At 43.2% G+C, this 26,697-nt stretch overlaps 1 protein-coding gene across 1 annotated transcript; it reads left to right on the plus strand.

The window, feature by feature from the left end:
* Nucleotides 1-159: 159 nt before the first annotated feature.
* LOC139310170 (L-amino-acid oxidase-like) lies at nt 160-25,689 on the plus strand (the record flags this gene model as incomplete). The annotated part of the gene is given in 7 exon segments (XM_070934332.1): nt 160-250; nt 11,740-11,954; nt 14,306-14,418; nt 15,775-15,976; nt 19,251-19,319; nt 21,469-21,605; nt 24,888-25,689. Coding segments are annotated over 7 exon segments (1,629 nt in total), but the record flags the coding sequence as incomplete, so codon positions are not given.
* Nucleotides 25,690-26,697: the final 1,008 nt, after the last annotated feature.

Consider the following 26,697-nt stretch of genomic DNA (forward strand, 5'->3'; position numbering starts at 1 on the left):
CTCTGAATTAATGTGTTCCTCATGGGTGTAAATCCAAAAGAGCTGATTTCCTTGTTCCTTGTTTTATGTATCATTAGAATGGGAGGGGAGGATAAAAGTGTAGGCGAGAAGGTTAGGGTATAAAAGCATTCTCCAATGCATCCTCTCGACATGTGAATCAAAGTGTTTTGAGCACTTTACATAGCATCAGTAAATCTTCTTCCAAGCATTGCCATTGACAGTCTCCAAGCCAACAAGATGAAAGTCTTCTGTAAGTACCTTTTTGCCTAAGACTCACTAACTGAATTATGGCTTGAATGGAATGTATTATTTAATATATTATGGCTCAAAGCATAGTCAGGCAAATGTTTAGGCTAGATTAGACATTTTTAATTACTGGTTCATCACACGATTAGCCAGATGTTCAGACTGGATTTGGCATTTTTGTCCACTTATCAAGTCCTTCCTAAGGACTTGGGATAGGCAGATACCAATGTTTTATGATGTTAGAGCAGGGGTGTTAAACTTGCGTCGTCATGGCATCATCATGTGACATATCGGGACTTTTTCCCCCTTTGCTAAATCAGGTGGGAGCGGGGCCAGCACATGACGCATCCAGACTGCGGGCTGCGAGTTTGACACCCCTGTATTAGAGGTATTTTCACAGGATGTCAGCTGTTCCAAGTAAAGCTGCCTTTTGCAATTGACTGATGGTGAATTTATCCATGATGATGATGATGATCATGATCATGATGATCGTGATGATGATGAAGATTAGTTCACTACAATGTGAAGTCACAGGTGTATTATTATTTATTCCATAATTAGATTTCAAAATTTCATAACCTTTTATCATTTAAAATCAGTTGCCATTTAATCAAGTGGTCAAATTCAAATTAATGAGATGGGTTACAGTCAATTTGCCTTGATACATTTCTAATATTTGTAGTAATAAGAGAAGAGGATACTAAAAACTAGTAAGTTAGGTTTGTCACAAAGTCTTTGGTGGTACAAATGACTTCCCTTAACCGCCACTTACTCAGTAACCATTTGAAATTATGAAGGTGATGGTCAAAGGAAGTTATGACTCATGCTGCCTAGAACTACTTAAAACTAAGGAGAAATTTCCTAACAGTTAGAATAATTAATCAGTGGAATGACTTGCTCTAGAAGTTGTGGGTGCTCTGACAATGGAGGTTTTTAAGATGACATTGGACAACCATTTGTCTGAAATGTTATAGGATTTCCTTCTTAAGCAGGGGGTTGGACTAGAAAACCTCTAAGGTCCCTTCCAACTGTTATTCTGCCCAGAGTTACAATTTTGCAGCAACCCTGCCGTTGTGTGATAAAATGTTGAGCCCTTGAAAGTAGGCAGCATAAAGCAGAGGCAATAATGCCCTTCTCCAAGGCACATGAGCTTTGGAAAATTATGTGATTGTCCCCACCGCCCAGCCCTCTGATCTGCTGGACACTCCGGGCACTTTGCTCCTGCTATTGACATGCCCATGCAGGCCGATCTGATGCTTTAGAAGATTTTCAAAGCCCTGTTGGAATTGGCTCCAAGGCAGCTTTGGGAAAGGAGGCCTGGTGCATTGGATAGGCCACATGAGCCTCTCAACAGCAGGAGAAAAACACCTGAAGGTAAACTATATGTGGCATATTCTTGGGAGCGCTGGATGATGGGGGCAAACACGCTATTCCCCAATGGTCAGATGCCTTGGAGAACAATGCGAGCTGGCATTTCTGAGGGGCAATGGTGATGCTAAGACTAATGTTGGGGCCTGGGTAGTGGCAGCAGGCTGAGACTGCAGAAGGCCCTAAGGACATGGACTGTTCTGCTTGGTGGCCTCGATAAGAGAAAAATAGGCGGATATGTAAAATTAGGCAGCGCTCCTTAGAAGCAATGGTGGCACTAGGGCTGAGATTGAGGCCTGGATGATGGCAGTTCACTGAGACTGCTGAAGGCTCCAGGCTTCTACTTCAGGGCTAGGCCCAGTGCTTCCACCGAAAGCGCTGCACTGCAAGGCCAGACTGCGGCGCCTTATGCTATATACTGCATTGCAGCATCTCTCCAGCTCATGCTTGGTCTGCGCTCGGCCTCTCAGGTCCTGCCCCATCCTCTGAGGCATCCCTTGCATGCTCACTTACAAATGCTAGGAATGAGATTGTCCCAAAGGTGCTTTTTCAGGAGGCAACTGGACTTTCTTGTTTTCTCTTTAAAGACGTTTCGCTTCTCATCCAAGAAGCTTCTTCAGCTCGGAGTGGATGGTGGGGAACGGAAGATTGCTGAAGAAGCTTGTTGGATGAGAAGCAAAATGTCTTCCAAGAAAAAACAAGAAAGTCCAGTTGCCTCCTGAAAAGGCACCTTCAGGACAACCGTGACCTGGATGACTGGGAATCTCCATAGACTTTTAGGAATGCGATTGTTGAGCAAAGCAGTCACATGGGCATCTCGCTTAATGACCGCAACAACTCACAACTGCAATTCTGATCTCAGTTGTAGTTGTAAATTGAGGACTACCTGTAAACAATGAAAAAGCCATTCTTTGATGAGCATCAACTGAACAAGGGAGAACTTAAAAGTAAAATGGCTCAGCAACCTGTTCACAAATTACATTTCAGATAATTGAATCAAAATTTTAGAGTGGTGCTTCAAGCTGAGCTAGAAAAACAATCGTCAGAGAAAACATTTAATCATCTGCACAGTGTTGTACCTGCTATTTTCAGACTCTGTTTCCCACATTTCCAGTTTTATGTCAAAGAATCAAATCAGTCTTACAAGAAGTCTTTTAATGCACCCATAAGTATTACAGTTCTGTTAATAGGGTAAATAGAGTTTAAAGGATGTTATTTATTTTATTTTTATTTATTCATAGTCATTTGAGGTCACTCATAGCCATTGACATATCTGTCCTCCAGTTTGGCCATGCATCTATTCCAGGATTTCTCAAGCTTGGCAACTTTAAGAAGTGTTCAACTCCCAGAATTCCCCAGCCAGCTTGGAATTCTGGGAGTAGGAGAATTCTGGCAGTTGAAGTCCACACATTTTAAAGTTCATAAAGTTGAAGAACTGATTTATTCTGTTAAGTAGATTATTCAGTGAAAGTCAACCTAAAACATCCACTAAGCTTCATGACTGGAGGCTATTACCTCTAAGGGACAGCTACTTAAGTGGGAATTTTGCTTTTTTTAAAATTTCTTTTCTCTTTCCTTTTCTTTTTTCTTCACCGTTAGCCTTTTGCCTGTGTCCTTTGTGCCCAAAAGCTGGAATCAAGTGATCCCTGCAGCAGATCCTTTTCACACTGAATTGAATTAGGATCTTGTTTTAAATGGGATTTTTAAAGGTTATTTTGTTATAATTTGTTATAATTTGCCTTCTTGTAGTTGGACCCTCCAATTCTGTTAATTAAATTTTATGTATGAATGTAGAAACTTGTTCAGAAAGGCAATTCTAATTGTTATACAAAAGCAAACTCTTGCAGTCAATGCAAAAGGACAATAAGCTACGTAATAAAATAAATATATAATTACAATTAAAAGGTAAAGATAAAGGTTCCCCTCACACATACGTGCTAGTTGTTCCCGACTCTAGGGGGCGGCGCTTATCTCCGTTTCAAAGCCAAAGAGCCAGCACTGTCCGAAGTTGTCTCCGTGGTCATGTGGCCGGCATGACTAAACGGCAAAGGCGCACAAACGCTGTTACCTTCCCACCAAACGTGGTCCCTATTTTTCTACTTGCATTTTTTACGTGCTTTCGAACTGCTAGGTTGCCAGAAGCTGGGACAAGTAATGGGAGCTCACCCTGTTATGTGGCATTAGGGATTCAAACTGCTGAACTGCAGATCTTTCGATCGACAAGCTCAGCGTCTTAGTCACTGAACCACCGTGTCCCTATTAATTATAATTAAGCACTACTTAATTAATAGAAACTGAATAACTGCAAATCCCAAAGATCTTTATCTTTTAGTTACATTCTGACAATGTTTCTGGGCTTTGTTGAGGGGCACTTTATCCAGACACGGGTGGTGATTAGAGTCAAAAGTCAGGAAAAGAATTTAGACAGCAAAACATGAGGGAACAGAATGGGGAGTGCAATTTAGAATTACAGATTATAAAGTTTCTAAGATGAAGAAAACAGAAGTCATAACCACCCTTTATAGAAGTTATCTTCCTCAGGGCTTTTAGGTAACTTCCCCAGGTCTGACATATTCCGGGCACCTCTAATGAAATTCTTTTAAGAAAGAAGTTGGGTTTCGACATCAGCAGCAAGAAGGAACAGTCATCATTTCAGTTCAGTCGGGTCATCAGTTGGAGCCTGAAGCGATTTTCTGGAAAAGTTCAAGACCTTCTTTGCGTTTGTGGCCAAATGCCATCTGACTTTGCTTATAAAGAGAGTGAGTATGTGACTGAAGAAGCTAATTGTATAAGCAGCAAAACGCTTCAAACCAAAAAGAAAAGAAATCCAGTTGTCATGATTCAACTTTCAGACTTATAAAGGGAGTTTTTTAAAAACGCAGAAGGCATCCATCTCATGGAGGAGAGGAGACGGGTTAATTCCCAGGACTGAAACAAACATGGAGAAGGAATGTAGTTATTTTTTAACTTGGAACGCTTTGATAGAATTGCTTTGAACATAGAAGGAAACATGTCCAAGGAAACAATGTGCATTCCACATTGGGATGCTTTGGAAAAACATTTGGAGCCATCAGCAGTCCTAGAAAGCTGCACCTCTTATTTTAGAATGGAATGGAATGGAATGGAATGGAATAAGAATAGAATAGAATAGAATAGAATAGAATAGAATAGAATAGAATAGAATAGAATAGAATAGAATAGAATAGAATAGAATAGAATAAACAGAGTTGGAAAGGATCTTGGAGGTCTTCTAGTCAAACCCCCTACCATTTCAGACAAATGATTGTCCAATCTCTTCTTAAAAACTCCCAGTGTTGGAGCATTCACAACTTCTGGAGGCAAATTGTTCTAATTGTCAGGAACTTTTTTCTTAGTTCTAGGTTCTGAATCAGTAATTGTGCTGCTTTAATGATACAATTTATTAAAACAGAGCCATCTTTTTTACACCCAGACAATAGGTTGAGAATCCTACAGGCTTTCAAAAAGGCAGAGAAAACCTGGCTCTTTCCCCAAACCTTTGGATTAGGATGAGCAAAAATTCCAATTTCCAAGAGCTATATAGATGGTCCTCAGTTTACAAATGAAATTGAGCTGGCCATTTCCGTCATAAGTTGTGACATTCATAAAGTGTGGTTTTTCAGCTTTTTTTGCAGTGGCCATTAAGCAAATGCCACTGTCATTATGCAAACTCATTGTTTGCTATGCGTTGGTTTTTCCAGGAACCAGAAGTAAATGCCAGTTTCCAGGAAAAAAAACCACCGTAAATCGCAGCACTGCAAATGATCCTAAATGCAGGTTCGTTGCTGAGTGCCCAGAATGTGGGCATGGAAATAGGCAGATGTTGGAACTTTGAATCCAGCTCATAAGTCCCTTTTTTGCTGTCTATCATAACTTTGACAAGGGGGCCTGTTATGTAAATAGGTTTCTTTTGGCGGGAAGTTTGAACTAACTGACCCTCAGCTGATTGGCTGACCACCACAGCTGCAAGGTATATAAAGGGAGCTGGCTCCCCTGGTCAGTTGCTGGAGTCTCACCATATAATAAAGAGCTGTTGTCACTAACTACTCTGGCTTGCTGCGTCCTCATTCACCCCACATAACATTGGTGACGAAGGTGGGATTTTGAGGCCAGAAGCAGAGGAGAGCTGAAGCCACACTCGAGAGAAAGAGCTGAAGCCACGTTCAGAGAAGGGACCAGAGACCGCAACCGAATCCAGCCAGGCGAGCGAGCGGAGCACAGGAGAATCCCCGAACGATGTCTGCCTACACCCCGCCAGCGCCTTTCGACCCCAAGGAAGAGAAGTGGGGATCCTACATGTCTCGGTTCGAGTGCTTCATGGTGGCAAACGACATGCAAGGGCTACCGGACGTTCGGAAGAAAGCCCTGTTCCTGAGCCACTGTCGGCCAAGGGTCTTCGACACAGCCGAAGCATTGTCGGAGCCGAATTCGGTCCACAACATTTCCTGGTCGACGCTACAGACTCTGCTGAAAGACCACTATGCACCAACGCCATCGAAGTACGTCCAACGCTATGAATTCCGGCAACGGCTACAGCAGGAGGGCGAATCGATCAGCGAGTACGTCGCTGCCCTGCGTAAGGCCGCAACCCAATGTGAGTACCGAGACCTCGATGAGATGCTCCTAGAGCAACTAATTTGCGGAGTGAGAGATGGCCGGCTCCAGAGAAGGCTGCTTGCGAGGTCAAACCTGACCCTACTCATCGCGCTAGACGAAGCCAGAGCGCAAGAGTCGTCAGTAAAGGCCGCCGAGAGATTAAAGAGCTCCCACCTAACCAAGACAACGCAGAAGACGGCGCCAGTGCATCGGGAGGCCGTGAGCACCGCGAGCGAGGGGGAGTCTGAGGAGGAGGTCTACCGCACCGAGCAGTCCCGCACAGCCCGGAGGGAGCCCAGAAACGGATGCGCCAGCTGCGGAGGGTCCCACTCACGACAAAACTGTAAGTTCAGGGACGCCGTTTGCCGTGCCTGCGAAAAGAGGGGCCACATCGCGAGGGTCTGCAGATCGAAGGCACACCAGAGCTACAGACCACGTGGCCAACCTGCCCAATCCGAGACGGCGCCACACCGAAGGCCCAACAGGGATGGCGGAAACCGGAAGGGCGCGAAATTCGAAGACGCTGGGGCCTACACCATACGCATCGCACAGACCTGCACCTCGCCCGGAGAGAAGACCTACACCACGGTCGAGATCGAGGGACGGGAGTGCCAGATGGAGATAGACACGGGATCACCAATATCCATCATGTCTTGGGAGAACCTGAAGAAAGCCATCCCCAGCGTACACAAGCGACAGCTCCAGCCGCAGCAACGCAGACTGAAGGACTACCAAGGGAACCGCATACCCGTCGAAGGCAGAGGCGAGTTCCAAGTCCAGTACGGGGAGTTTACCGAGAAACTGCCCCTCACCATCATCAGCGACAACCTCCCCAGCCTCCTGGGCATGGACTGGTTCAGGGCCCTAGGCATGGGATTCACCGGAGTAAGGAACGTTCGAAGCACCCTGAAGGAAGACCTGATGCAGGAATTCCAGGACGTGTTCGACGAAAGGCTTGGCAAGTATGTGGGGACCCCGATTTCGTTTAATCTAGACCCCAATATTGCACCCATCTGTTTAAAGCCGAGGCGGGTACCATTTGCCCTGAAGCCCAAAATAGACATTGAACTGGACAAATTAATCAAGCAAGGGGTGCTCGTTCCAGTCGACCACGCCAAATGGGAGACCCCAATCGTTACACCGGTCAAGCCGGATGGGTCAGTGCGCATATGCGCCGATTATAAATGCACGATTAATAAGGCCCTGCAGCAGAGCGCCTATCCAGTGCCCGTCGTTCACCACCTATTGCATTCCCTGGGCCCTGGCAAGATTTTTGCAAAACTCGATCTTGCGCAGGCGTACCAGCAGCTGCCAGTAGATGGCGCTACCGCAGAAGCACAGACTATCGTAACCCACAGAGGGGCCTTCAAGTGCACCCGCCTGCAATTCGGAGTAAGCGTGGCCCCCGGACTGTTCCAAAGTACCATGGAGCGGCTACTACAGGGGATCCCCGGGGTGGTGCCCTATTTCGATGACGTGCTCATTACCGCCGACAATGAGCACCAGCTGAGAGAAAGGCTGAGGGAGGTGTTAAGGAAATTCAGGGACGCAGGACTCAGAGTAAAACGCAACAAATGCATGATCGCAGTCCCCTCAGTCGAATTCCTTGGGTACAGGGTTGATGGCACCGGCATCCACCCCACAGAAAGCAAGATCAGGGCAATCCAAGAAGCACCCACCCCCAAAGACAAGGCAGAGCTACAGGCCTTCCTGGGACTATTAAACTTTTACGCCATCTTCCTAAAAGACAAGGCAACAGTGGCAGAACCCCTACATAGACTGTTAACCAAAAAAGCCATTTGGAAATGGGGGAAGGCTGAAGACAGGGCATTTGCCGGCATTAAAAAACTGCTGTCAGCCGATAGTTTTCTGATACAGTACAACGCAACGCTTCCCCTTGTTCTAGCATGTGATGCGTCCCCGTTCGGGGTGGGAGCCGTCCTGAGCCACAGACTCCCGAATGGCCTAGAGGCGCCCATCGCATACTACTCCCGAACCCTATCAAGTGCCGAGCGAAATTACAGCCAGCTCGACAAAGAGGCCCTAGCCGCCGTTTCGGGAGTAAAGAAATTCCACGAGTACTTGTTCGGGAGAGACTTTGAATTGATCACAGATCATCGACCGCTCCTGGGTCTCCTCGCGGGAGATCGACCAACCCCGGCAGCACTTTCGCCCAGGATGACACGCTGGGCCATTTTCCTCGCAGCATACTCTTATCGCCTGGTACACCGACCAGGGGCGGACATGGGCAACGCGGACGCACTCAGCCGATGCCCACTACCCGACAGTTTAGAAGACCCCACACCCGGCATCCCCATCCTGCTGATAGACGTTTTGGACTCTGGGCCCATCACATCAGCCGAGGTTGCGAGAGCCTCAACCAAAGACCACGTGATCCGGACAGTCGCAAGTTGGGTTATGAGGGGGTGGCCGGAAAGGATTGGGAGCGGGGAATTTAAGCCATTCGCGGGAAAACGGGACGAGTTGACAATGCAAGGGGGTTGTTTACTATGGGGCGATCGGGTTGTTATTCCTTCACGCTTAAGGGAAAAGGTTCTAACGTTGTTGCATGAGGGGCACCCCGGGATTGTAAGAATGAAGGGGCTAGCCAGGAGCTACGTCTGGTGGCCCAGCATGGATGCAGACATCACCGAGTGGGTGGGGAAATGCCAGCCCTGCCAAGAGTCCAGATCAGACCCGCGAACGGCACCAGTGAGAGAGTGGGAAAGACCCCAGGGACCCTGGTCCAGAATACATATTGACTTTGCAGGCCCCTTCCATGGACAGACCTTCATGGTCGTCGTAGACGCATTCTCCAAATGGTTGGAGATCAAGCTAATGAAGGCCACTACCACCGACGCAACCATTAGAGAGCTAAGACAATTATTCGCCACACATGGGTTACCGGACATCCTAGTGTCAGATAACGGGCCACAGTTCACCGCAACACAGTTCGAGGGCTACTTAGCGGGACTTGGGATCAGACACGTCCTTTCTGCCCCGTTTCACCCGGCTAGTAACGGACAGGCTGAGAGATTTGTTAGATCAGCAAAGGAGGCCCTTTCACGCTTAAGCCCCGGGGACTGGCAGGAAAGGGTAGACAAGTTCCTACTAGCCCAGCACTCCACACCCTGTACAGCCACAGGCCGAAGTCCGGCCGAACTATTAATGGGGCGGAAACTCCGGGGAATACTAGATAGACTCAACCCCAATTACTCCCCAGAGGTATTCAAGGGGGGGGAGAGGAAACTTAGAGAGTTCACCATAGGAACACCGGTACACGCCAGAAACTATGGACAGGGCCCACTCTGGGAGGCAGGAACAATCACAGAAATCACAGGCCCCAAGTCATACCGGGTAGACATGGGGGACGGAAGAGTTTGGCGCAGACACATCGACCAATTAAGAAAACGGGTAACCACAAACACAGACGAGGCATTAGACGACCCCATCTCCGACCACGACTACCAACCAGAGGCACAAACCACTAGCCCGAATAGAGCGGAGGACTTAGCTGAGGATTCGGGTATCCAGCGCCGCCCCATCGAGGTAGTCCCAGCAGCCGAAGAAGTCGCCGCCTACGAGGAGGTTCCGGAGGCCTCATTGGCGGAGCAGGGAGAAACAGAAAGTCCCTCCGACCTGCTCGACGCCGCCCCTCCGACTGAACTGCGCAGGTCAACTAGGCATCGTACACGCCCTAGTCACCTGAGAGACTTTGTATGCAAATGACACCCCAAGTGACTTCTGGGAGGGGAGGAGTGTTATGTAAATAGGTTTCTTTTGGCGGGAAGTTTGAACTAACTGACCCTCAGCTGATTGGCTGACCACCACAGCTGCAAGGTATATAAAGGGAGCTGGCTCCCCTGGTCAGTTGCTGGAGTCTCACCATATAATAAAGAGCTGTTGTCACTAACTACTCTGGCTTGCTGCGTCCTCATTCACCCCACATAACAGGGCCGATCTGGTGTCTGCAACGGAGAGCAAAAAAAACACCTCGGTATATTTGCGGCGCAAGGCAGCCCTCGTTTCCTGCCGACTCGGAGCGGTAAACAGCGTCTGGTTCGGGGAGCAGCGGGATTTTGCTCTCCATTCCTCTCTCGGCCCCCTGCAAGCTCTCCATCTCTCAAGAAGCCCAACCAAAGTTTCCCGCGCCACTTCAGGGAGCGCTCCTCGAGAGATGAGAGCTTGCAGGGGGCCGAGAGAGCAATGGAGAGCAAAATCCCGCTGCTCCCCGAACCAGATGCTGTTTACCGCTCCAAGCGACAGGAGATGAGGGCTGCCTTGTCCCGCAAATATGCCGGATTTTGCTCTCCATTGCAGACACCAGATCGTAATGCACCACCTGCAAAAATGCGAAAATTTCCAAATGTAGCCCTGCCCTCTTACAGCTCTCCTGATGTTCAACTGTTGTCTTTCAAGGAAGATACTTGGCCAGCTTCATGCTTGATGTCTCCCACCTTGGCAGCTTTAAGACTTATGGGCTTCAACTCCTAGAATTCTCCACAATTCCCCAGAATGGGCTAGGCGGGACTTGAAGTCCACAGGTTGTAAAAGAGCCACAATTGCCCAGCCCTGGGCTAGGGTAGGCTGACGCCGCGCGGATGGGAGATGGGAGGTGGGGCAGGGCGAGGGTCAGGCGAGCCAGCAATTTAACAAACGGTTCGGTGTGCTGCGGGGCCAATAAATTACAAAAAAACCACCGAACCGTTTGTTAAATTGCTGGCTCGCCCGCCCCATTTATTGGCAATAAATAGTAGTGCGAAGGGGCGGGGCGAGCCAGTAACTTAACAAAGGGTTCGGCGGAACCCCCAGAATCCCACCACTGCTTTCGCCCCCCCCCCAAGCGGTGTTCTTTTTATACAAAGTCAGCTTATTGCCCCCACAATCCAGGTTATATATTAAGAAATATTGTGGCTGAAGACAAAGGAAAAGACTTTGGAAGCACACTTTTTTCTTCGTGTCTTTTCTATCTGCCAGTAAAAACCCGAAAAGATGAGAGGGGAGTTGTCCACAAATGGAAACATATCCGGGGAAGCACTAACATCTATTTGAGCAGCATTTTCAGGCCAGATTAATTTCTTTTTAACTGTTTTAACAGCTACTTAAAAGGATTATCTTAAAAAAACTAAGCAAGTAAGAATTTGAATAGGAGTCCAATAAGAAAATCCTTGGATAGTGGACTAAATTGGGAAGCAAAAACCCTTCAAATTGTAACCCCTTTCCCACTGTTGCCAAGAAAAGAAGATGTTAAGGAGTTAAGGTTGAAGAGGACATATTTGTTATCAGATCCTTTGTGTGACCAGAGAAGCGGAAGGAATGACTGTGTGTCCATCTTTGCTTGTTTTATTGCGGTTTAGATGTAGTGTAGGAACTCTGGTTAGAAGTTGGTTCAATGACACACATAAAAGAATGGGACAAATGAACAGAGCAAGAGGCAATAAATCCAGAATAAGAAAAGCCAGGAAAATGCTACCCTCATACATATTCCATTTTTGTATGTGTTTTATCCAGTTATTTTCTCACTGCTATTCTTGGCTGCCTTGGGAAGCTGTGCAGATGACAGAAGCCCCCTAGAAGAATGCTTCAAAGAAGATGATTATGAAGAATTTCTAGAGATCGCCAGAAATGGTCTGAAACAGACATCAAATCCAAAACATGTTGTGGTTGTAGGTGCAGGAATGGCTGGGCTTAGTGCAGCCTACGTTCTTGCAGGGGCTGGACATAAGGTAAGCCATTGAAGAATTACTTTAGAATGATGCCTCTTAGTCCCAACTCTTGGGTAATCCAGAAGGATAACATGATGGCACCAAAAGCCAATGAAAGGTCGACCAGGATTATGAGAGCTGCATTCTCCCCTCCCAGGTCCCAGAAATTATACTTTAGAGCAAATCAGCCTGTTTCTATCACAATCATGAGTCTAGACCTCGGCTGAAAGGGATATAGATAATCCACTACCTCTAGGATCCTATATTATTAATATCTTCATCCTTTTCAACAACCTTCCTCACAACAGGAAGGTGGTAGACAGTGCAAAAGTCATCACACATAGCCAAGTCAAGAGAATTGTTTTAGGAGAGAAGTTCAAACCGACCGCCCTTTTAAAGACAATGGCATAATAACTTCCCACAATAAATCATTGACTACCTCCTAAATCCAGCCACCTATATACCCACCTGGCTGCTTATAAGAGCCAGGAAGGTCCTGGATCTAGCTGAGAAATGGAAGAATTTATGCTACAGAGAACTCAGTTCATTTCCTTGGGTTCCACAAGCTCAAATATATCCCAAATCATAACGCAAAAAGCTGCCTTCCCTTGATCTTGTCCAAATGGCATCCAAGAATAAAAATCAAGCAACTATCTGCAAAAATCCCTGCAAACTCATATGTGCCATTGCAGGTGTCCTGTTGTAACCACATTTTTTAATAAGGAGTTAGGTCACTCTGAATGGGTTATCAATCAGAAAATTCCAAATGCAATAAGCACAAAGAAGTATTAATGAGTTGCTGTTCTTAGTGGCAGTGACTCAAGTGTGGGTTCAAAAACACCTAGTAATCTCTAGTTTTACTTTTGTGCTATTTATGCTCTAAGAGTGTCTTCAGTTGCTTCATTCCTGTAGGAACCTAGAAAACAAAAGAGTTGCTTGGCCTAAGAAACTGGAGAGAGACTGTGAAGGGGCAATCTTCTCCATTGCCCTCCCATCTCTAGGAATTCACAAGGTGTAAGACCAAGCTGTCCAACTGTTTGTCAGGATAATCCCCAAACATCATCTGGAAACCCTGTAGATCAGGGGTCTCCAATCTCCAACTTCAAGCCTGGCAGACTTCAACTCCCAGAATTCTCCAGCCAGCAGAGAATTCTGGAAGTTGAAGTCCACCAGACTTAAAGTTGCCAAGGTTGGAGACTCCTGCTGTAGATCCATTAGACACTGAGATGGACATAGACCATTCAAATAGGGCATCCTACCTAGCAGAGATCCAGGATAATACATTTTGACCAGAAAGTGATCTGACCACAACAAAGCGTAGAGTCTTGTGACTGAATTTGAGGCTTTAGCATAGAACCTATTTTTGTGGCTGCAGAGATATGGGGCTATGAGTTTCACAGGAGGACGAAACTCAGTTTCTATTGCACAATGACTGCAACTGTCATCATGCTGTTTAGAATACTTTTCAATAAATAAAGAAAAGGTGACTAAATAAAGTTTAAATAGATTAAAACAATGAAGACAAAGAAAAGAAAAAGTCCTCCTGATTGCAAAGAATAGATCTCCTTAGATTCTAAGACACATTCAAGTGAGATATCTGAAGATGAAATGCTATTTCACACAAAATGTTCCCCGCACAAAATAAGGGTGGAAAGCAAATCCATGTGATAGAACTTCCAATAATCGTCAAGCGTACACATTTCAACATTGCAGTTCTGCTATTTGAACTGCTGGCTCTATTGGGGGAAGGTGCCTCAAAGAACATAGTGAGAAAGGTCTCTAGGTGTCAGAAGGGAAAGATGTCAAATGTTGAGAAGAACAGGTACCAGAGGTGGATTTCAGCAGGTTCTGACCAGTTCTGGAAAACCGGTAGCGAAAATTTTGAGTAGTTCGGAGAACCGGTAGTAAAAATTCTGACTGGCCCCGCCCCCATCTATTCTCTGCCTCCCAAGTCCCAGCTGATCAGGAAGAAATGAAGATTTTACAGTATCCTTGCCCTGGATTGGGGTGGGAATGGAGATTTTACAGTATCCTTCCCCTGGAGTGGGGAGGGAATGGAGATTTTACAGTATCCTTCCCCTGCTACGCCCATCAAGCCATGCCACACCCACCAAGCCACATCCACAGAACCGGTAGTAAAAAAATTTGAAACCCACCACTGGCAGGTACCGTAGAAAAATGCCAACTTGTGCTAAAGAACCTTAGGGGTGGGAAGAGGTGCCAACAGCCATACAATACTGACATCTCAAAGCCAAATCAATCATGCTATGAAGAAAAGTCTCCCCAAAATAAGTCATAAAGCAACCAAGCAGAGAAGTTTTAATAAGAAACAATTGTCAAAATGATGCCATGGCTTTCCTATTTGCCTCCAGGTGACGGTTCTTGAAGCTAGTGAACGTGTGGGAGGACGAATGACCACTTATCGAAATGACATAGAAGGCTGGTATGTCAATCTGGGACCCATGCGTCTCCCTGAGAGACACAGGTGAGATGTGAGATGATCATGTTTACTTATCTCTTCTCTTTGCATACCAAGAAGACTGGAGGGTCGTGGAGGTATGTCCCAAAACAACATTGCTATTTTAGATTCTGGGAATCCAGCATTAAATTCCACATATTTGTAAGGGTAGTTCATTAGCCACTTAAAACTTGGCAACAGAACCTACAGCAATTTATACTGAGTGAACATGATAAACGTGATGAGGCATGGAATGGAGTATTGCTGCTGGAGCATTCACAGGGTTGGTTAAGCTAATTTCCTTCAGAATTAAGAGGACAAATTAGCTGGAAATATCTAGCTTGGCTTTCAAAAAGCTAAGCAGGCCCAACCTGATATTGCTTAGTACTTGGATGGCAGACTATTAGGAAATCCTAAGATTGTATGCTCCACGGTGAAGTCAAAAAAAGCATCCTAAAAGCCAGGGCAAATAATTGAGAATAAAACAAGTTTAATTTGGATTGGAATCATTCTGTTTGATCTTATCTTTCTTCCAAGTATCTATTCATGGGAGAAAAATAAGCCCGAATGATTTTGGTAAGACAAATGACTTGTAAGAGTTTATCAAGCAATTTGAGAGTTGTTGTTGTTTTTCTGTACCGTTTTCTTCCCCTCTTCTCAATTGGTAGCTCTTTTTTACGGAGGGAAAAAGTTGTGTTGAAACTGGAAATTCTGGCTAAATGTGTGCAGTTTTTCTTTCTATATGTAAAGCAAAGTGAAAGAGAGACAGTGATACTCCAGAAATCATTATCATTGGCATCTTTCAGTCTCAAGAGACTATGGTATCGTGCTCTGGAAAGAGGTCCTAAAACAGCATCTAGTGTGACTAAAAAGGCCAATTCGTGAGTGGCGATCCCTTCCACACTGAGGGCAGATACATTCTGTCCCCTGCCCAGCCCCCAGATTTCACTGGTTCTGGGACTGCCTCTTTGCCTCAGCCTGCCGAACAAGTGTCTCTTCGAATTGGAGAAGGCCATGCTGCGTCTTTAGCCTCTAAGCTGAACGATCGGAGGTCAAGGTTTCCCAGTTGTTAATGTCCATTCCCTCTTGCAGATATCCTTATATCGCAGCTGTGGTCTCCCTCTGAGGTACTTTCCCTGCACTAATTCTACATACAGGAGATCTTTCGGAATTTGACCATCAGCCATTCTCATGACATGCCCCAGCCAGCGTAGACGTCGCTCTTTCAATAGTGTATACTCCAGAAATAATGCCAGAATAATTATTTCACCTTCACATTTACATGTTAATTTTCCTGATAATCGGATACTTTTCAGTGCACAGAACTACACATCATTCTATTTTTATTTTTATTTTCACTGTTTTCTCCTTTCCTCTCCCCAGAATTATCCGGGAATATATCAGAAAGTTTGGTCTCCGGTTGAACGAATTTTTTCAGGAAAATGAGAATGCCTGGTATTTTATTAAAAACATCAGGAAGAGAGTATGGGAAGTCAAAAAAGACCCCAGCGTCTTGAAATATCCTGTGAAGCCCTCAGAAGAAGGCAAATCTGCTTCACAGCTATATCGAGAGTCCCTCAAAAAGGTTCAGATAAGTCGTAAAATTTATCTTTAATTAGGAAATTTATGCTATGGCTTGTTTCAAGCATACATAGACGAAAGGTACCAAAAGCATTCGCCAAAACTTGTTTCTCTATCATCCAGAGCTGTCCTCAGGGTACGGTCAAAAAAGCCAAAATGAAGGCCATAATGGAGTGATTGAGGTTCTGTTTTTTAATGTGCAGGGAGGATTCCCATCTTGACAAAATGATAGCTGTTGAATTCTTGATTGTTTTCCTGCAGGTGCTTTGTTACCAGACAAAACTGATCACCGCAAGGGGAGAGTGGAGTTTGTTGGGCGATAATAGATGGTAGTTAGTCCCAGCAATCATGGTTGGAATGTGGTTTCTTCCTTGATAGTTTTTGATTGGGCTATTGTTTCTTCTTTGGTGAAGTTTACCTGGTCTTGTTTTGGCTTCTCTAGGTTTATTGCTAGGAAAGAATTATCCTGGGCTGTTTATTTCACTTAAAATGCATAAACTAAAGTCAAGGAAGGAATAGCCCATCTGCTTGATTTTGGCCCAGCCAACCCCTCTCTCTCAACCCAACCCATTTCACAAGGTTGTTGTGGGAAAATAGGAGTGAGCATTAAATATACTGTCTTGAGCTGTACAAAAATAAAGGTGGTATATAAACAGAAAAATAAGTAAAATTACTACTAATAAAATAATAAATTGGTTCTTATTTTAACAAATGTTATACTTGCTAGAATGCATGTATCAATACTACGTTCTTTTAATAAATCTTGCTCAGGAAAGCTCTGAGAGATCCTTGCTTAGGAATAAACCATTTTATTTCAGAGTAATTCCTAAAAACCAGCTTTCAAATGTGGGACTAAGAAAAATGGCATTCAGAAGCTAAGGCCTTAGCATCTGGGATTTCTACACCTCTTAATGTTGTAAAGGTTGGGAAACTCTGGTCTAGCCACTCTATGCATCTGATGGATTTATGTCTTTTAATAAAATGTGTTAGTCTGAAATGATGGTTATCAGACTCCATCTATCTGATTTTTAACATTATCCCTAGGTGTCTCTTGAAAATACAACTCCAGTTACCATCCTAAATACACCCTGAGCAATATTTAATTGCCATTGGGAGCAATTAAAAAGGCAACTCCTAGACTCATCTCCCTTTTCTGATCAGAATGTTCTTGCAACTGCTGGCCATACCAATCTCCACGACTCACAGAGAAAGGTTAGGGGGTCGGCCACTCAAAGCCAATACAATCTGGTATTTGTAGCCTCAGCAAATTAAAAGATGACCAGATGTGGATAAAGTTATTCAATCAGACATCAATGGTATTTGCACAGCTCTCAACCCACTTGCCAAATTAATCCATTTTCTGAATGGGTTTCAATTTGATACATTGAAAAGGAAATTATCTTAATGAACTATGTTTACATAAATATGGAATGGAATGGAATAAGTTTGGATTTCCCACCTGTATTCATTGGCTTATGTGCTGCAACTGTCATAAATGATCACTGGTTGCCAAATGCCCAAATCATGGTAATGTGACTCCAAGGATGCTGTGGCCAATGTAAGGACCTATTGCAAACCTTCTTTTTCAGCATTTTAGTGGCCATTCAAAGTTTCACTGTAAGTTTGAATGTTCACTAAATAGTGGAATTGTTAACTAAGGACTACCTGTAAAAGCTATGTGGGAACCTTGATCTTTTCTAAGTTTGGTTGTTTGCTTGCATCATTACCTGACTAGGTAATATCATCAGTGCTAATGAGTGTGTAGTTTGCTCCCTGTTTACATACAGTACTGTGTCCTGCCAGTACTGGCAAAACTGTGGTTTCCTCCTTGATTAGTTTATTTTTTTTTCCTGCTTGATTGTTTGTCTGATATCAATACTTGCTTATCTGGGTGTTGTTTGCTGGACAGGATATGTTCTGGTCTTTTTTATTTCTTTTTCAGCTTTTTTATTTGAATGGTATGTAAATGTGATTTAAGTCTATGTGTCTAGTGATGGCTGCTTTGTAGAATGCCAATCTTCCAGGAATTCCCTAGCATTTTTGGATTTAGTTTGGTCTAGGATACTCACAGTTTCCTAGTTGAAAATATGACTGAGTCAGTCTATTAAGATTAAGGAGATTGCTAGTTGGTATTCATGGATGCGCTCTGCTAGTCTCCTGACTGTATGTCCTACACGTTGGCTGTAACAGTCCTTACAATGTAAGTTGTACATGACACCTGTTTTTTGTTCTTGGATTACTGGATCTTTTGCTTTATTTAGGATGGTTTTGGAGGGCCACACAAGCACAAGTTGGCTTGTGTGCTATTGCAATGGCATGTGGTTGTAATAGTCTGTTGGCTGTTTCTGAGATATTATTGGTGTATGGTAGCGTTATTCTTTTCACAGCTTATGTCAGTTGTGCTGTGGTGGGTTGAGTGGTCAGGCACTTTTTGATAAAATTGCACAATTATCCATTTTGTTGGAAGGTGGTTCATTTTCCCAATGTTCAAGGTTGCTGCAGTGTGTTTGTGCTTAACTAGTGTTCTCACACAGCTTTTCTTATGGGAGGTTAGATTGTTACTGTAATAATGGATCACTTGTTTAGTATTGGTTGTTTTTCAATAGGCTTGGGTTTCTAATTTGTCATCGTTTCCTGTGCTGTTGAGGATATCCAGAAAGGGTAGCAACAGGGGTGAAATGCAGCAGGTTCTGGAGAACCGGTAGTGGAAATTTTGAGTAGTTCGGAGAACCGGCAAATACCACCTCTGGGTGGCTCCAGAATGGGGTGGGGAATGGAGATTTTGCAACATCCTTCCCCCACGAGTGGGGAGGGAATGGAGATTTTGCAGTATCCTTCCCCTGCCACGCCCACAGAACCAGTAGGGAAAATTTTGAATTTCACCCCTGGGTAGCAACATATTGTTTTTTCTCCCCATGTGAATTTTATCACTTGGAATATGTTGTTGATTGTTTCATGTGCATTCTCTACTTGTTCCTTTTTTATTATAACAAAGCTGTTATCTTCATATTGGATCCATACTTTTGGCTGTATGTGTGGGAGTGCCATAGTTTCAGTATAGCGCTATAGTTTTATTATACCATACTGACTTTAATAATTTTTCCCATTTATCATAAACATAGTTCTAATCTGTACAATATAATGATCTATCAATATTGAGTCGACATTTGTCCTTTTTCGGTGTGGCTTTTTTGTTTGGTTTGATGTAATACATTTTTAACAAGATACTTTCTTTTCCTTCTCCTATGTCTCCTTTCTCCTTTCCAAATCATTCTCAGGTTATAGAAGAATTGAAAAGGACTAACTGCAGCTACATAATAAATAAATATGACACCTACTCAACGAAGGTATTTGGATTGTGCCCTGAAACCAAGTCTCCAAATAGTACAGTTTGAGGGGGGGGGTGTTTGGGGGAGGAGTAAGAGGGGTGGGCTTCAAAAGTTTTAGCAAGGGATTCTCTGCCTAGTTGCTGTGTGGGCGTGGCCATGGTGGGCATGGCCTAGTCAACCTCCTGCACCACGGCGAGGGGGGGGCACTTTTGCACTCCCTGGACTCTGGAAGCTCTCTTTGAGCCTCTGGAGGGTGAAAATAGCCTCCCCAGGCTTTGGAGGCCAAAAACTGGTCCCAAACTTCTGGTAGGCCTGTTTTTTGCCCTCCCCGAGCTTCCGCGCGCACCCTGCACTTACCTGCATCCAAAACAGGCCGCGTTGGGACTCCTGGGGGGGTGGGCGGGGCAGGGCCAGCCATGAGTGGGATTTGGGGGTTCTCCAAACTGCACAGAATCTTAGCTAGAGGTTCTCCCGAACCCCTGCGAACCCCTAGCAGCCCACTCCTGGCGAGTCATGTTTAAGATGTATTATCATGTTCTTCTTACTGTATTATTAGAATATGAGACAAATTACTTACTGAGCCTGAGAGTTTCAAATACTAAAACAGATTGCGATCCAAAGGGCAAGATGGCAGTCAATGACAATGGTGTCATTTGAAGATCCACCTGTATTTTGATGAGGTTTTTATTTTGCACATGCAACACACCTGTAGTAAAACACAGGTTGGAGGGACCTCTTTGTCATGCCTCTGATGATCGCACGGCTCAGCTGGGATTGTCAGAGGCTTTTCAAAGCATTTTTTTCTGCAACCTCTTCGGCCGAAGAGGTGGTAAAAAAAATGCTTTGAAAAGCCTCTCTGACAATCCCAGCTGAGTTGCCTGATCGGCAGAGGCTTTTCAAAGCATTTTTTTTGCAACCTCTTCAGCCAAAGAGATTGTAAAAAAAATGCTTTGAAAAGTTAAAAAAAAAAAAGTTGGCCACGCCCACCCAGTCACATTAACCCCCCCCACACACACACACCACGCCCACAGAACCGGTAGTAACAAATTTTACATTTCACTCCTGATTTGATCTAATGGAGAGGGTGGCCATATTATACAGTATTTAATGAATGAGATGGAATATAATTAGGTTAAACAGCAGGCTACCATGTTGACTCACAGACTGAACAATCCCCTTCTGTTTTCTCCTCCCAAATTCTGGGTCAGAATTGTCAATACTTTCTTTTTTGTGGGTAAATCTTAATAGGCATATACACTTTTATAAGTGTATCATTAAATTAAATGTATATATGCAAAGTTAAAGTAGTGAAATGCAGGCACAACTACAAAATTTAAAATATAGACTACCTTCCTATTATAACCCTACTTGAGATTTCCTCAGGCATTGGTCATATCATCTCAAGCTTTATCCCCTTTATTGAACATAATGTAAAGGTAGTCCTCAACAGTGGTGGGATTCAAATTTTTTTACTACCAGTTCTGTGGGCGTGGCTTGGTGGGCATGGTGTGGCTTGGTGGGTGTAGCTTAATGGGCAAGGCAGGGAAAAGATACTGTAAAATCTCCATTCCCTTCCCACTCCAGGGGAAGGTTAGTGCAAAATCCCCATTCCCTCCCGATCAGCTGGGACTCGGGAGGCAGAGATAGCATCTCTGTGGTCATGTCATCAAAATTCAGACACATGGCAACTGACTCCTATTTATGATGGTTGCAGTGTGCCAGAGTGATGTAAATCACCTTTTGCGACCTTCTCACAATCAAAGTCAATGGGAAAACCAGATTCACTTAACAACTGCAGTGATTCACTTAACAACTGTGACAAGAAAGGTCGTAATATGGGGGGAAACCCATTTAACAATTGACTTGCTTAACAACAGAATTTTTGGGCTCAATTGTGGTCGCCAGTCGAGGATTATCCGTAAATTGCTTTCAACAAAATGGAAGTTATTTAAGAGACAGATTATTTCCCTGGAGGTCATTAAGTGGAACAATAACAGAATGATTCTGCTTTGTTCTTAAACCTCTAACTCAACATCTCCTCAGAATTAGAAGAATTTGTCCGATTTGCAGCCCACCAGTTTCAATCTGAAATCAAGCTCCTTTCTCTGAAATGATGTTTTTGAACAATGTATTGCAGACGAATTTAAGGATTTCTCTCCTCAAACAGGAGTATCTAATTAAAGAAGGAAATCTGAGCCGCGGAGCTGTAGATATGATTGGAGACTTACTGAATGAAGATTCTGGCTATTACTTATCTTTTATTGAGAGCCTGAAAAACGATGATATCTTCTCTTACGAAAAAAGGTAAGCAAACTTATATCACTTGGATTAGATGACTTCCTCATCATTGTCTCAATTTAAAGATGAAACCCTTGTTTATCCATTGAAGGATCCATGGGAATCTGCAAGGAACTGGAGATAAGAAATCTTCGGGAGGGCAGGCACATACACGGTCACAGTCAAATCCTCCCTATATTGGTGAGGGAATGTACACAAACTCTTAACTCTTTGCTGCCAAATAAAGTCATGGCATAGCTATGTTGGGCATAGGTTATTATTTATTTATTTATTTTATTAGTTCGATTTATATGCCGCCCTTTTCCGGGGACTCAGGGCGCCTTACAATGTGTTAAGCAATAGTCTTCATACTCTTGTATATACCTGCTTAGTAGGTCTTTTCCCCCCCACCCCAACCCTAACCCAAACCACAAGCTGGCAACTGAAACCAAAGCTAACATACTATTGCAGTTGCAAGAAATGGCAATTATCAGTAATCAGTAATTATCTTTTAATTTTCAAAGTTTAAATCTGTTTTAAATTGATTGGGGTTTTAATCTGTCTGGGCCAAATTATTTAATTTGATTTTATTTCTGTTTTTTAATTTTTTTTTAACATAAACAAACGTAAAACATAAATACATGCAAACACATATACATTAACACAGTACTAAAACAAAAAAGAAACAAGAAGTCTATCGACTAGCTCTTAAGAAACTCTCGCATCAGTGGTTAATTTCTATTTCCCTTATTTTTCCCTTATCTTACAGTTTTCAGATTAGTTTGCTTTCACTTTGATATATTTATACATTTTGAGCTGTATCTTTCTACAGCCATGTTAACCATTTATTTATACCATCATACAACTCTTCTCATGTGTCTAGTTCTATGTTTCTTAATTTAAGTTCTCCTAGTGTCCTATGTTGTTGGCCCTATCCTTCCCTCTAGCCATAAGTACCATCTTTGCCAAACTAAATAATAATCGGTATCCTCTTTTTCTTGAAGCTCCTTAGTGAGCTTATCCATCTCCACACATTGTTATTTTTGCAATTATTTTTTCTTCTGTTGGTAATAGTTCGGATTTCCAATTTTGAGCGTACACTATACATGCCGCTGTCAAAATGTGGATGATAAGATATTTTATCTCTTTAGTGTATTGTGGTGTAGTCATTCCAAATAAGAAAAATTCCGGTTTCATTTCTACTTTTTGCCTTGTTATTTCTTCAATTATTCTCTTAATCTCCTGCCAGTAGTGTTGTGCCTTCCTGCAAGACCACCAGAGATGGTAGTATGTCCCCTTTTGTGTCTTGCATTTCCAACACATTGGTGATGTACTTGGAAACATTTTAGCCAAACGTGCCGGTGGGAGATGCCATCTATGGAATATCTTGTATAGATTTTCTTTGTATGGGATTGACATTGTCATCTTGAGATTTTCTGCCCATAGCTTATCCCATCTGTCCAATTCTATATTGTGACCTATATTTCTTGACCAACTTGCCCAAAGAAAACATGATGTTTTCTTTCACCGTTTCCTTCTCTAATTTATACTTTATTACATATCCATAAATTTTAGTTATCATTTTCTCATCCTTGCCTTTTAATATTTTATCCAATTCGTTCGGTTGGCTTTGGAATCCATATTGTGTCCGGTCTGCCATAAATCTTGACTCTATTTGGAGATACGGCCACCAATCGATAATTATACCCCGTCTTTCCAATTCTTGTCTCGTACATAGGTCTTTTTAAATTTTGTATGTATCTATTTTATTGTTGGCTGTTCACCGCCCTGAGTCCTTCGGGAGAAGGGCGGTATACAAATTAAATAAAAGTAAAAGTAAAGTAAAGTAATGGTAACATTATCAGTAGATATTAATTTTTATATCAGTTAGAAATGGCATATGAAGTAGATTGTCATTTGTGCGGACTTGTTCTATATGTAACGTCTCCTCTGTGTTAGTTTAAAACAGGGGTCTGCAACCTTAAATACTCAAAGAGCCATTTGAACAGAAAAGAAAACACTGGGAGCCACAAAACCTGGGTGGGCGTGGCCAATTTGATATCACTCACTTCCACCAGTCACATGACTCCCCCTAGCCACGCCTACCCAGACGGTCATTGGGACAGAGAACCACTTGTTAAAAAACACCACAAAATCATTTTGACATATCTCTCTTTCCCCTCTCTCCCTCCCTCCCTCTCTCTCTGTATCTCTCTATGTCTCTCTCTCCCCCAATCTCTGCATCTCTCTGTCTCTGCCCTGGCCACTTCTCCATCCCCCATTGTCGCCCTTACCTTCTCAGGCCAGGCAAGGAGTGACTGAAAGGGGATGGCGAGGGGCGGGACCAGCCAGTGGTGGGATCACCTGACAGGGAGCCACAGCAGAGGGCCCAAAGAGCCGCATGTGGCTCCAGAGCCGCAGGTTGCTGACCCCTGGTTTAAACCATTAGGTTAACAGTTGCCAGATATCCTTTTTGAAGCATTCTGTAAAACAAACCTTGGGACTAACATTCTGGATTGTAAAGACAGCATTTCATGTTAAATCATTCTGCAAGGCTTAACCCATTACTCTTTGTATTTTATTAAAACACAATTAATTCTAAAATAGACAAAAAAGGTATCGGAATTTTGCAAACTTTGCTTAGTATTGCAAATATTCACACAGTCAGTTTCTATATCAAGACTTGTATAGTATTTGCTTATCCAAACTATACACAACTCAATAAGAACTAAATTGTTCATTTCAGCTCAGGTATAAATTTCCCTTTTTATATTCTCCCTCCTCTCAGATTTATGGAATCATATTTGACAGCTATTGCTGAGTAGACAACTTGAGATAATGCCATCTTCTCTTCCAAACATAAAATGTGTTTACATAAAATACATTAAAAATATAAAATTATTTTATCAGTGTATATTTTTCTGGGATAAATTTGTATAGATAAAATAATATTGCCAATAATTTTGAAAGGCATTTTTAAATCAAACTTATTTCATATTTCAGGTGTCTGCTTATCGAAGAATTAAACAAAAGCATTATGATAGTGGTATCTTTTGTTTAATGGCCCTTCCTGGTGAGATCCCTGATATGGTATCACTAGATATTGTAACATTGTAAGCCGCCCAGAGACACCTCGTGGTGAAATGGGTGGCAAACAAATCTGATAAGCAAAAATAAGAAATAATAGATAGCAAATTCAAAGTAAGAATAAAGCATGTTCACTAATATCATTATTATTATTCACTAATATCATTATCCAATTTTAGGAGAGCAGGTTTTTACTTCCTCTGTCCCATTTTGGTCTTGCAGATTTGATGAAATTGTTGGTGGATTTGATCAGTTGCCTATATCCATGTATCAAGCCATTGCGGGAAGTGTGCATCTCAATGCCCGAGTAATCAAGATACAACAGAATGCTGAGAAAGTCAGAGTGGAATATCAAACCCCGGCAAAGACCTTGTCAAATGTGACAGCTGATTATGTCATTGTGTGCTCCACGTCAAGGGCCACCCGTCGCATCAATTTTGAACCACCCCTTCCACCAAAAAAAGCACACGCTTTGCGGTCTACCCACTACAAAAGTGGCACCAAGATCTTCCTCACTTGCACTAAGAAGTTTTGGGAGGCTGATGGCATTCATGGTGGGAAGTCCACAACTGATCTTCCATCCCGATTCATCTACTACCCTAACCATAACTTTACTAGTGGTGTTGGGGTTCTCGTGGCCTATGTCCTTGCTGATGATGCCGATTTCTTTCAAGCTCTTGATATCAAGAGCGCTGCTGATATTGTCATTAATGACCTTTCATTCATCCATCAGCTGCCCAAGAAAGAGATCCAGGCCCTCTGTTACCCCTCAGTGATTAAAAAATGGAGCCTGGATAAGTATGCTATGGGTTCTTTAACCGCCTTCACTCCCTACCAGTTTCAAGATTTTAGTGAACCACTCGCTCAACCTGTAGGCAGAATCTACTTTGCAGGGGAGCACATTACCAAAGTTCATGGTTGGTTGGACAGCACAATTAAGTCAGGGCTGACAGCAGCAAGAGATGTGAATCGTGCTTCTGAAAAGCCATCAAAAATCCGCCTGATCAGTGACAATCAACTTTAAGAAGGAGGTCAACAAAAGGAGAATTATAAACAGAGAACTACAGCCACTTTCCCTATTCTAGCAACTTCCAGATGTTTCAGACTAAAATTTCCAGAATACTAACTGGGAATTCTAGGAGCTGTAGTCCCAGGAGTTTGGAGCCAGAAGGAATTGGGGGAAGTAAGCTGATTTGACTAAATTATCAAGTTATATCAGCCAAAACATGTCAAACTATCTAAGAGCATTTTAGAGGAAACAAAAATAAACCACAGAATGAAAAGGATTATTAGCGTCCCACCCCAATTTGGAAAGGAAATCCTCTCAGGAAAATCTATATGTATTACTAAAACTCTCATTTCTGTCATCTTTAACAATGGCGAAACAATGCATCATAGGGCAAGAATTTTCAAACCAAAATACCTCTAATGGGCTAACTTACAAAACACACCCAAAATCCAGAACCCATGATTCTCCTAGTACTAAAATTTGGCAAATTTTATGGAACATTTTATGTCATTTGTTTGAAATGGTATAGCATTTCCTGCTTGAGCAGGAGGTTACATTAGAAGACCTCCAAAGTCCTTTCCAACTCTGTTATTCTGACAGAAAAATTATCATAAAAACAGCTTATGTTATAATACAAGATACCATAAAACATTTCCTGTGCTGATGTTTTACTGTGCTATAAAGTTCACCATGCACTATTTTCAAGCCAATTGTATCTGTGAATGTGTCCCAACTTTTCCGTGAAGATAGTACATTAGCTCTGCCATTGTTCAAGTGATTGAGGAATCTAGTAAAGAACTGTCTCTAACGGGATGACCAATAAGTCATGGTTGTCTAAAGATAGGGTCCTTCTGTTGCCCTTTTCAAAAAGGAATGGAAAAGAAACAGACAGCTGTTATTAAAAGTGGCTTTGTGAGTTTATGCTACTACTTCATTTTAAAAGATCTCGTATGTATGACCATATTTCTTTGGTACGTCAAGCATCTACTGTTCCTAAGCTTTGATTCTATATTTCCTGCAACC

Source organism: Pituophis catenifer, unplaced genomic scaffold (assembly GCF_029215685.1).
Source record: "Pituophis catenifer annectens isolate HBS135680 unplaced genomic scaffold, rPitCat1.0.hap2 SCAF_2, whole genome shotgun sequence".
NCBI lineage: Eukaryota > Metazoa > Chordata > Lepidosauria > Squamata > Colubridae > Pituophis > Pituophis catenifer.